Source organism: Lepisosteus oculatus, chromosome 2, assembly GCF_040954835.1.
Source record: "Lepisosteus oculatus isolate fLepOcu1 chromosome 2, fLepOcu1.hap2, whole genome shotgun sequence".
Classification (NCBI taxonomy): domain Eukaryota; kingdom Metazoa; phylum Chordata; class Actinopteri; order Semionotiformes; family Lepisosteidae; genus Lepisosteus; species Lepisosteus oculatus.
In genome coordinates this window covers 76,974,709-76,987,144 of record NC_090697.1, presented here as the reverse complement: position 1 = coordinate 76,987,144, position 12,436 = coordinate 76,974,709, and the positions used below count along the sequence as shown (strand labels likewise).

The following is a 12,436-nucleotide window of genomic DNA, read 5'->3' as shown; positions in this document are numbered from 1 at the left end:
TCGCTTTCCACTTCCTGTTTCCTTGCTTGCCAGACGTGTCCGGAGCCACTGCCGGGGGTCACGGCGGCCAGCAGGAGAGGGGGGGGCTGGGCTCCGTGCTGCGGGACCTGGTGAAGCCCGGCGATGAGAACCTGCGGGAGATGAACAAGAAACTGCAGAACATGCTGGAGGAGCAGCTGACCAAGAACATGCACCTGCAGAAGGTGGGAAGGGGAAGGGGAGGAGCTGGGGGCGGGGCATGAAGGGGGAGGGGCTGGGTGGGGCATGAAGGGGGAGTGGCTGGGGCGGAGCACGAAGGGGGGGGGCTATGGGGAGGGGCAGAGGGCAGGGTTGGGGGGAAGAGAGGCAGGGTAGAACCAGGTGGGGAAGTGGGGGGTAGAAGCAAAAGAGGTACAGAGGGCAAGAATGGGATGGGAGGAGAGGGTGTGAGAGAGAGGTGACGGGAGGAGCGATGGAGAAAGGACAGGAAAAGGCACTACTGCAGCACTGTCTGTCCATGACTCCATTGTTCTGTGAACAGGGTGAAGAAGGTGCAGATTCAGGGATTCTTTTTCTTTTCTCCTTGGAGCTGAGCTGTGGTCCTCGGCCCCAGCTGTCTAAATTTCACCCTTCTGCCTTGTCCGGGTTAGATAACCTACAGGGCTGGGATCTGGAGAGCTGAGAGCAGCCCCATTATTTTCAGGCACAGAAAGTGAGATTGAAAGGAACTTTGGAGAGCACAGGGATTTAAAAAAGAGACGCAAAATAAAAAATGGAAATATCCATTTCACTAAAAGGCAGGAAATGAATGTCACTAATTGTCTGTTACCCTGAATAGAAAAGTAATTGCTGAGCATCACATAATGTCCTGTAAGTACGCGAGAGCAGCCAGACAAGAAATAGATGTTTTAGGTAATGTTTCCTCCTATGTTTTGCTTTACAGAAGTCTTCAAAAAGAAATTTAACTCTGTCATATGTCAAAACAAGAGAAGCAATTTCCTCTTGCACCCAGCACTGGGAAACGGCAGCAATAAGCAGTCTGTCAGGCAGCTATGATGATGATGATGGTTTGTCGTTTAGAAGATGCTCATCCCCAGTGTTTGAACTCTGGAATTGCCATCTGAGGCTACAGAGAGGCTGATGGCCGGACCCTTACTCCTGCTGTGAAGGAGGGGGCCTGGGGATTCAGAGGCTGGCTCGGACTGCCGCTGGGTCGGCCTGCGGCCCAGCTGGGAGCCTCCTGGTAACCCAGTGTGCACTGGCCTCTGGGACAGGCTGCCTGTAGCTGCAGTAAAGGGACAGGCTTTAAAAAATGATGAGGCTGCTCACACGTGCTAGGGCTCGTTCTGAGGGAGCTGGCGTCTAGACTTTGCTCAGCCAGGCGTAGCTCAGAGCCGCTTCTGCAGCTGAACAGAGGGTCGGCCCGCGTGTGCTGGGACAGCCCAGAGCAGCTCGTTCGTTACAAACGCCTCCAGGCATGACGTCGTTTACCGCAACCCAAGATAATAAACAATGGCTGGTCGGCTACAGAATCGTTTCTTGTTCTTGCGATTTTGGTTTCGACGTGAAACGGATTTCAGATCTAAAATCGGGGCTTGGGAAGGGTGGAGGGCGTTTAGGGTCGTCACCTTCCTGACATTTTCAGCTTCTTCTCAGGTACGGGAGTTCTCCGCAGTGCAAGTCCACCTCTGGTCTGCTATCGCATCGCTTCTCTTCCAAAAAAACTCCTTCCTGCATTTGAACATTTGTTGCCGTGTCCCAGCAACAAATGTATTTGTGGCTGTGTGCCTCCTTTCTCTCTGTTCGAACTGAGTACTTGGGCTTTTTCTCGGGGTTCGCCGTGACGGTGGTGCTCCAGGGGAGGGGGGGCGCCCCGAGAGCCTCTCGTGCTGCTGTGAGTGTCGGAGGCAGTGCAGAAAGGTAGCTTGCGAACCTGCAGATCCGCCTCCCTCTCGTCTGCGCTGCACTGCAGCTGCATTCTGAGGGAAATACGCCAGCTTTAATAAGCAGGTATCCACTTAATCGCAGCAAAATTTAGCACAAATTGAAAAGCAGTTTGGGGTCAGCGTTGCTCCGTGCGTCCTTGTCGCTCGTGCATGCGTGTGTGTGCTGCAGGGGGGCAGAGCGCTGATGTGAGGGAGGCCTTCGGCCAGTTCCTTTACCCCGAACGCTCGTCTGTCCGGCTCTCGCCGTGGTGTCATGGAATAATGGTCGGAAGTGAGATTTCGCAATTTCCACTTTCCCTTTTCCGAGCTGGTGCAGATCCGTGTTGCCGAACACAGACAAGGCAGTGTCTCATTAGGAGAGTGGACTTCTGTCTTGATGTGGATGAGCACTCAACTGTGTCGTCGTCGTCATCGTCATAAACTTTGTAATGCCTTTAAAAGTAACTTGTCGTGTTTTTTTAAAGAGGAAACAAATTAACAAGGAGAAGAGGTTACAAAATTAGCCCACTTAAAAACAAGGGTTTGGAATGTAAGAGAAGCTGCAGGGGCCAGGCGGGGTTTTGAGTCTGGATTTGAAAAAGCGCAGGGAAGGTGACTTTCTGGTATCCTTGAGGAATCCGATCAATTGCTTCCGATCTGTGAGTGGGGATGCATCACAGATCAGACAATTGATTATGTGCTGATTGCACCTCAGCTCGTCAGACGTACTTCCGCCACAGACGAGGCAGTGTCCCCAATTGCTTGGAAAGATCTTCCAGTGTAAAGGGGTGTTCTTCCTAAAAAAATGTGTTTTTTTGCGCATTTTCTTTGTCATCTCCTCAGGACCTCGAAGTTCTGTCTCAGGAGATTGTGCGTCTCAGCAAAGAGGCCTCCCCGGTTTTGGGACAGGACCCAAAAACGATCGACTAGGAGCAGCCAGGCCTCCCCCGTCGCAGCTCTGTCCTGCCCAGCTCCAGTGGTCACCCAGAGGCGCAGACTGGGGAGCTGTGTTCCAAGACTGGACCTGAAAATGCTTGTTGTCAAGCAGGGAGCAGGAAGTGGGTGGGGCAGGAGGGGCATTTGCTACTGAATGTATTTACTGTAAAAAAAAAAATGCTTTTCTCTCCCATCAGTCAGAAAAAAAGTGAAACTGGACTCCTAGGCATGCCATCTTACAGGCATTTGCTAACGGCTTCCTTCGGGCTGGCATGCTGGGAATAATGAAGATGGAGGGAGGGGCTAGGAAGCTCTCTGGGGACGGGGGTGACGATGCACTGCTGTTCTCGACCTCTAAAGGGCAGGGGGGTGTAGACCAGTGGGAGGCGTGAGACAGTTGTTCCTTTGCAAGTGTGCTTGGGAGGGGGCTGCTGCTTTCATTTTTGGTGCAGTCGTAGTCAAAGCTTCAGGCACGGTTATATTCCGCAGCGTGTTTTCAGGTCGACTCCATGTACTCCAAAAAATGGCTTGACGGTGATTTTAAAAAAGGGAAAAGCTTTGCCCATGCGCATACCAGATACACTGATACCACGTGCTCTTAACTGTCTCATTTCAGCTGCGATGTGCTTCTAGTGCTTGTAGCTGATGCAAGTAGCTCCATCCTCTGAACTTGCAGAGAGCCAGAGAGCATTAGCAAGGGTACGGAGAAGCATCAGGTTCTCATTCTAACAAACCTAAAGTGACCCTCTGCCTCTGCTGGAGTGACGAAAGCACTCTGTGCGCCACAGCCCTGTTTGTGCAAAATGTCTCCCACAGTGCTCTTCTCCCCTTGCTGATTCCACCCTCGTCTCTGATGAAACTCCGATTACACAGCAAACAAGAAAAAAAAACTGGAGGACAATTTTAAAAGCTGCTTAACAGCGATGGTTCTGAAGTTCAAAATCAAGTTGCACAGCTTTCTCAGGAGTTCGGAGTATGAGAGATTATCAGCCTTTTCCTATTACCTTTTCGATAACTGAGCTTGTTAATATTAGAGCTCAGCAGCAAATAGGCTTATTTTATAAATAAATATATAATGTGTATATTTGCTCCCTTTGATAGTAAGGAATCTGTTAGCTTTACGTGTATGTCCGTTTCAAAGGAAATAACTGAAGTATTCATAATGAAGGCACAGCAGTCACTAACACCTGGTACACTGTACTGTAATTCAGTGCTTGGTCTATGTGGTCCTGTTATTTCAGGTTATTATTTAACTTCTTGTGTTTTATGATTTATAGAAATGGCACTTAAAAAATGTCATTCCAAAGCATGGAGGACGGGCGTTCCTGAGTTTTCATTGTCAACAGCAGAGGACTCCAGTGCTCCTCTCTCACAGACTGATGTGTTTCCTCCACGTCCCTCTGAACGTTTTGTGCAAAGTGTTCACCATGTGGTCTCATTGTCGGCTGTATCCTGCAATGTCCTACTGCTTGTACCAGCCTTTATCACCAAGAGAAAACAAAGTGTTCTCCATCTCAGGCTCTGAATTCCAGCCGCTCCTGCTGCGTTTGGAAGAGAGCAATCTCTTGTCTGTAACTGCCATTCAGCAGCTGGTGAACGTACCACCATTGCTCAGGCGCGGAGAGTCTGTGAATGGGTGAAGGCCAGGAGTCTGATGAAGTTCTGCGTGATGATCCCGGAAGGGCCAGGCCTGGACCTACTGACCACACAGGTCTCCGGCCCTGGTCCTGCAGAGGCCTAATCCAGACAGCTTGACAGGTCCCCATGATCCGTTTCTAAAGACGGGGAAGCATGGCATAAGTGAGCGGTGTCTCAATCACTATGGCTTGAGACAACACTTACTAAATACATCTGAATACCTTTAACCGGTTAGTGTTCTGTCAAAAGTGAAGTGAGACAGTCTGCTTTTCCCTTCCTTTTTCTAAGCAACAGTTTTGCACTGTCAGTGAAGATGAGGGGGTGGACAGGTCAGTGTGTCTGCAGCAGGGCTGGTCCAGTCTTGGTCCCGGAGGGGGTGGAGAGGTCAGTGTTGCTGCAGCAGGGCTGGTCCAGTCTTGGTCCCGGAGTGGCTGGTCAGTGTGTCTGCAGCAGGGCTGTCCAGCCCTCATCCTGAAGGGGCTGGGCAGTGTGCCTGCAGCAGGACTGTCCCCTCCTGCAGATTTTCTGCATCTCTTGCTGGGAGAAGCTGTTAAACTGGTCCAATAAAACCAATAATGATCGTTAGAATGAGAATCTGCAGACACATCGGCATCCAGGAACAGGATTGGGCACCCCTGGTGTGGAGTGTTAGTTGAACCTGTTGCACAGGTCATGGCCATGTGTGTTCGAATAGGCATTTACAGTTTAATATCCCCCAACAAGGGGCTGGTAGTCATGCTGGTTATCTCCAGGGGCTTGTCAGCAGGTTCGCCCTGTGGGAATGAGAGAAGAGTGGGGAATTTCAAAGGAAGGGCAGGATGTCTAATCTCAGTGTTTTTACAGGATTTTTAACGGATTATTTTCTTCTGGTGAACGGTACCTTTCCTACCAAAAACGCATTAAAGCGCCAGTCGCAGATGTCTGAGAAGGCTCCGGACTTCTCCACCCTCCTCTCCTGCAGACTTGCGTACCCCATTGTCACACCGCACAGCACCCCAACTCACCTTGCCAAAGGGACCGGGGCTCCTTGACCCTTCTGAGCCAACAAAGACGTGTGAAGAGAGGAGATCGTCCGTGCAGAATAAAATCCATGATATGTAACAGTCTGTCTGTGTGTCCTGTTTGCCATCTGGTGTTGTGGTGTGTACCTGTTGCGCTCCTGTGATCTTTTTAAACTTGAGAGCAGTTTCTCTCCCTGTTCTTCCCGTGGGGTCGGAGGCTCCAGGTGGAGACTCTCCTCGGCTCTGTCAATCCGAGTTGTCGCTCCCCTCGGGCTGTGGAGGCCACAGGAGGTCAGCTGATGCCTGGCTCCGCAACTGGAAGGCAGTGACATTGGAGAAGTGCCTCTCCATGTCTAATTGCCCCAGGAGCTGGTACAGGAAAAGCTGTCAGAGGTGCTAAATTTTAAAAACAACAGGTTAAAAAAAAGCAGTTGGCTCCTGTTTTCAGCATCAAATTTACCTTTTGTCTGTTGTCACTTGTCTTTTGGTCCCTTTTTGTTTGAAATGAGACCTGTTGATGTACAGTGATAATGCGATAGTTTAAAGCTTATTAGGCACATACAAACTGTGCTTTTAGATAGCAGTTTTTGTTGATGGCTGTTTATAATACTGTTCCCTATGCTGACAACCTACTGAGCTTGTGTGCTATCATGACAGGAGTTCAGTGCTGGGTAGCTTGAAGCGATTAAGAATCTGTAGAGACTGCCAGTCCAATAGACATGATTTTAATGAAAGCAATGACAGCAGGAGATATGACCACACCCTGCTTGGGTAATGAAGATGGTCTGGGTGCCAGGCAGATTGGCAGAGGAGGTGTCTGGGGAGTGAGATGTTCTGCAGCAGACTAATCCAGAGCAGCTGGCTCTCTGAGGGACAGGCTCTGGCCTCGAGGACAGAGGGACACAACACTGGCCCATCTGACCTATCTGCATGGTCATTTACAGTGGCTACAGTCCGAGGAAATAACTGGCCTATCAGCAGAATGGCTGTAGTGCACCAGCTGCATGCTCAGAGGCTGTTCAGGGAAAACCATGTTTTCCCTAACAGCACACATGAAATTGCCATCTTCTGCCATCTCTTCTCCAGAGAATGTGAACTGGTGACGGAGTGGGTTGGAGTGTTTAATTCACTGATGAATGCCATTTTGCTCATGACAGACCTGGAGGAAGAAGAAAGCTAGGCACCATGTTTTCTGTTGTGCTGTTCAAGACCACTGGCGGTATAGTGGCAGTGTGATGATATGAGACGCACAGGATCACCTCTGACACAGTCTGTAGGAAGCCTTACTGGTCAAAAGTCGTCGCGTCAACAGTTTTTCCATTATTGGGGGTCAGCATGACAATGCGAGACCCAGTGCCGGGGCTACAATGACACAGCGTTCTGGAAGCCCTCCTCACGTCGAGGCTCTGTCACGGCCGTGCTTCTCTCCTGCCTGCGGTCTGACAGAACATCTGTGGGACCAGCTTGCCAGCTGTGACCGGCCTGCAGCAGCAGGAAGAGCCGGAAACATCCCACAGCTGTCTGTCCAGAGGCTGATCAGGACTGAGAGTCAGCACCACCAGCCCTGTCTCTGTTCTCATTTTGACAAAAATGTGTCAATTAGAAAACTGAACACAGTTCTTTAATCAGCAATTCTCTTCACATGTCTGAGACAGTTTTAAGAGATTTTCATTAAGTCCAGTAGACCCCAGTGCTCTGCTTCTTTCTGCATCTTAAATAGCCGAATTTGAAGTTTGAGAAAGTGAGTCCTTTGCTTTCCACCATTTTTAATTCAAAACTGTCATGTTTGGCAAACATTGAAGAGGAGTTTTTTTGCAATCTTTCAAAGATTTTGAAATAGTTTTTGGAAACTTTCATTTCATTTCTGTATATTTTATAGTTCTTAGTGGAAGGGAATGTCACAAAAGTGTTGAGATGTAATTTCAAAACCAGGGTGGTAACAGTGTATGGTACAGTCCATGGTATTATGTCCTTATAAGATAACACAAACTCTGAGTGTGAATCCCATGCTATGTTTGTGGAAAAGAGGATGTGGCCATGATGGTATGCAGAAATGTCTGTGATCCTGGTTTCTGAATATGGGTGTCGGATTTGTTACACTATCTGCTGACTGGAACAGGAGACAAAGGCCAGAGTCATGGAGCTGGACTGCTGTTCCTTGTGGTTTGGGACAGTTGGATCTGTACCAGTGGATGTCCTGGCCTCTTTAGCCTTTTCTCTTTGTGCTGAACTCCTGTTTTTAAGGACGCACGTCTCGGAACCCTTTAGGACTGTCACCGTGCAGTGCCAGCACGCTCTCGGTAACTGATGGGTCTCAGGAGTGAGTTCTACACAAGCACGCGTGACAGCAGGGGGGTGACACTATCCTGCAATAGACGGGACATCCTGAAGCTCCGTTCCTGAGAACAGTATTTTCTCATGTTTGAATAGCCTAGGTTTGTGAACTCTTGCTGTGCATCTGCATCCCCCTGGAACCTACTGTATGCCTGAGGAATGTTTTCACTTGCGTGTTTTCAGTGATGTGAAGAAATAATGTGACTTGAGCTGTACATTCCGATGTAGAAATTGTTTGGTCAACATGCTGATCTCTTTTTTTTTGTCTTCAAAAATGTCTTCTGAAATAAAGTCCCGTGGCCGAAGTGTCTGCAGCCGTGCTCCAGCAGCGGTCGCACACGTGTCCACAGCGACATGAAAACTGAAAAACACAAAGCCAGCCGTGCAGTTGCGTTCAGACCCGCAGGTTTTAATTCGGCTACACGTCTATCGCGGTTAACCGCGTCCGTGTCTCCGAGTCAGGTCGCTCGTGTGGGTGCGCACACCGAGCCGCTCCCGGGGGCTGGGACAGACCCGCCGGTCTCACAGGATTCGCCACCCTCTCTACTCCGAGTGCTGTTCCGGACTGTAACACGTGAAGCCACGTGGTCCTAAATTGCGTTCACTACATTTTCTGTTCCTCAGTCCGGTTCCGGTGATGTTTAACAGCAGTGCTTTGGAGTAACACGCTTCCATCGCCTCCTTTCAGCATTGTTATCAGTAGTAGCAGCAGTGCTGTTTTCGGCTGACACCTTTATTTTAAGACAAGTTAATTAAATCTAACAGCACGCAGAATTACAAAGTAAATGAACGAACCCCACAGGCGGCTGCACCTCAAAATCTGCACAGCGCCTCTGAGGAGCGGGAGCGAGCTGCACCTGTGTCGGACACGGATTAACAGATCATTTACCCAGCAGGGGGGACAGACGAGATCGCTTCGAGAACTTTAACACCGTTTGTGATGCGCCGGCTTGCGCCTCTCCACAGGTTAAAGTTGCTCAACGGAAATAAAATCAATACGGTCCAGCTGCAGGTTGACATCAGTGGACCATGTCCACCATTGTAACTGCTCGCCAACACGATCTTGCACTGATGCGATTGGCGATAAGCGCGCTGCCCCCGGTTTCGTATTTTGCTGTTTTTAATTTTGACTGGGGCGGACTCCCCACTCCCTAAACTCGGCGGATCACATCTCCGGCGGGGCCCGACCGGGGGGTCCGGGCTGGGGAGCGCTGGAGTCCGGCTGCGGCCCGGCAGGCGCTCCGCTAAGGCCTCGTTGGGGTTTGCTCCAGTAGCGTGGGGCCACACATCTACCGGGCTCCCCAAAGCAAAATACAGACCTCGAGACAAGATGCGCCTTCTCCCGAAAGCGAGAAAAAAAGCGGGCAGGAAATTCAATAAGTTTTAGTGAGTTGTTGAAGTTTAAAAGTGTCTTTTTTTAAAAAAGAAAAACGACTTTGTTTTGCTGTTGGTTTCCACGAGGGAAATTAAGGGAATATGTCGAGGCACATTTAATTTTCTTTATTTTTTAATTGCATGTCTGCGCGGAAGAGATAATGGGTCCGTAACGTCACGGGCCGGGAGGTTAATTACGGTTCGGTGACTCGGATGTCCCCAGCAATTAAAAGTGGGATGTCTGTTTCGCCACTTTGTGGGGTGTAGAACACCAGTCTCGGTAGACTTCGCGTTTCTAAACGTGCAAATTTGAAAATGATTATTTGAGAGATGAACTGAGATTCAGCGAGAGATTTTCTGTTCTGATTCTTTCATTTTGTAACGACAAGGCATGACGCTAACCACGCACTGTCCTCATATTACTGCTGGCGTAGTTATGACTTTTTAAAAATAACTGAGTTTATTTAACACTAAGGACTAAAATTCAAATCCAGCGCTCGGAACGACTAGTCTAACCTGAAGACGCAGAATAACGGTGTGTGTGGCACTTTGTAATTCAAATACTGCTTGAATAAAAGATAAGTATTATTTATATATATACAGAAACCGATCGCTTAGGAGAAAAAAACACAATTTAAACACCGAGGGCAGATGTTATCTCATTTTTCTTCGGTTAATCAGTTATTCATGAGCACAGTAAGACGCTCTCGAGAGACCCCGCGGATCAATAGGCTACCTGAGCCGTCTCGCGGTCCCGCACGCGCCGCCGTCCCCATCCCTCGCGACTCCTTTGCTACCCATCCTCTCGCGGTCGGTTCAGTGCGAATTTGTTGTTGTTTTTTTTGTTGTTGTAAATGATACAGTGGAATGGAAACAGGTCGCAAGAGGCCCGAAGCGGCGAGTGCTGAGTGTGGAGAATTTGAACAGAACCCTCCCCTGCTACTGCGGCTTTGTGAAGAAATAATACTTGCGTGCCCGGAAGGCGATAAAAAAACAACAACAAACTTTTCTGGCGTCAAAAATAATCTTACTTCATGCAGCACCTTTCACAGGGAATTATGAGGCTGTAAATATGAGATTCACTGAGCGCACACACCCGCTGGTTCGTTTACGCACGTCGGAACCTGAGGCGGACCGCTGACTCTTCAGGCGCGTCTAGAATTTCATCTAATATCTCATTTTCAGCTCGAGTTTTCAGTTTTAAGGACACTGAAGTGCTGTAAGCCCGTCGCCTCAGGCCAGAGGAAAGGAGGGTCGCTGCAGGAATTTCTGAGCCCAGAGGCAGGGAGCCCCTGTCGGGCTGTAGCTTCACTAAGGTTGAAGATGTTGTTTTTTGTGATGACGTCCCATTCCTCCCTTCACGAGTTCTAATAAAGGTGAAGCGAGCTGAGGAGGAGAGGAAAGGGCACCCAGTGCAGTCACGGCCCCCCTCACCGCCGAGGAATGAGCCAGGGAGGCAGCTGCGCAGGCGAAGTTGGGGTGGAGAGGAGATGCCATGGGGCTTTGGGCAGCCCAGCGAGTGTTTGTGCACAGGAGAGCCGGCGTGGAAGATTCAAATGTGACCTCCTCCTGAACTGGAACAAGTAAAACTCAATGTTTCGGCCATGGAGCCTTCTTCAGGAGCCTCCTTCACACCTGAAGAAGGCTCCACGGCCGAAACGTTGTGTTTTATTTGTAGCCTACGGATGCTGACGCAGCTCCCCACCTGAACTACTCCTCCTGAACTGCTGTCTGATAACACCCACCGGCTGCCTCCCCACTGGTCTCTGAGCCCCAGAAGAGCTCGACCCACAGAGACTCGATGGGGCTCAAGCCTGAGGCTTCCCGTGGCGCATCCTGCTGGAGTGCTGTCACGGCAGGACGAGCCGGCGGGAAGGGCAGCAGGTGATTCCCTAGGAACTGATCAATGATCAATGAAGCTCCCTGCTGCCAGGGGCCACCAGTCACTGCACCTGGAGCTCTGCAGAGGCCTAGACCAGCTGCCCAGAGCCTCATCACAGCTGGTCCTCCACAGGGCCTGGCCTGTTGGGCATGAAGATGAGCATCTCATTGTTCATGCCTGCGCCACACCTACAGACACCCCGCAGTCTTTAAAATCAATATTATCACACTGATATTAAACACCTTTCGGAAGAGCAGACGAGTTACAGTGTTACAAAGACTTGTTCTCTTGATAGCGGGATATATGTGTCCACACGCAGTGTTTTCCTTCATTTTAATCAACTGTGGCGTTCGGCGAGTTATCCCCTCATCACTTAACCTAATCAACTATCCAATTAACGAAGTGATTTAGTGCTGGTGCAACTGTCCAGGTCAATCGAGTGCATCACGTTCAAGTCATGGACGATCAGTTAATCAAATGATGTCAAAAGCATTAAATCAATATCCAGCATCGGTCTGCTATATTTTTCTAAAACCACGCATGCATAAATAGAGTGATACATTTCTTCTGATGCTCAGTACACATTAGAGCCTCCCCAAAAAAATCAATTTCTAAACACAAGATGACACATTTCTTAAATGTGCTACTTAAACACGAGGTACAGTACCGCTATAAGCAACTTCTGCAAGTCGCTTCGTTAAGCTGAAAAGAACGTCAGGAATGAGTGAGGCTGACACCTCCTACGTTCATATCCTCGTTTATGCAAATTGTTTAATTAGAGTCTGCATTCACGCCTCCCAGTCAGGTTGTAATATGTCATCTTCCATCTGCAAATTAAAAAATTAGGAGCAACGGCAACATACCGGGCTGCTCATACATTACAGTCTTTATGGCGGGTGTCATATTGTATCCCGTCAGGTGTTACGAGCATGTGAGGCGTAAACACAGAATTAATGGGCCTGAACAGGAGGAGGCGCGTGGTGAAAACGCTCCGGCTCTTGTAGGAGATCCATCTCTATCAGTCTCCAGGCAGTGGGGAATAGGCAATTAAAACCAGCCTGCTCCTCTCTGAGCGCAGTCGCCCGTGGCCTGGCTGAAGAACCACCGGAGCTTCCCGAAAAGCAGGACAAGGACTCGCTGCTCACCGGCTCCGGGAGATCTGTCGCTCCCAGCCAGCACCTGCAATGAGTCTTGTCCGCGGGCTGTCCGAGAGAAACGTCGCGCTGTCACTGGACAGGGCCGCTGGGCTGCGGCTGGGCGGGCGCCGTCGTGGTTGGGTGGCGAGGAGTTGGCACTGGTACTGTTGGGTCACCACACGACACCAGGCATCTCTCCTCCAGCTGACACTCTCTCCCCTGAGGGCACTG

General features: G+C 49.8%; 1 protein-coding gene across 4 annotated transcripts in view; it reads left to right on the top strand.

Annotated features, from left to right (window-relative positions):
- Nucleotides 1-5,579, top strand: part of gripap1 (GRIP1 associated protein 1) — a 45,232-nt gene extending 39,653 nt beyond the window's left edge. For 3 of the 4 annotated variants that reach the window (XM_069184471.1, XM_069184468.1, XM_069184465.1), the window contains 2 exons: nt 34-203; nt 2,748-5,579. In XM_069184471.1, the coding sequence (XP_069040572.1) occupies nt 34-203; nt 2,748-2,834 (257 nt within the window). In that variant the 3' untranslated portion in view covers nt 2,835-5,579. Of the gene's footprint in view, nt 1-33; nt 204-2,747 lie in introns of those variants that run through there. The other variant, XR_011183751.1, reaches the window with a different exon arrangement.
- The last annotated feature ends 6,857 nt before the right edge of the window (nt 5,580-12,436 follow it).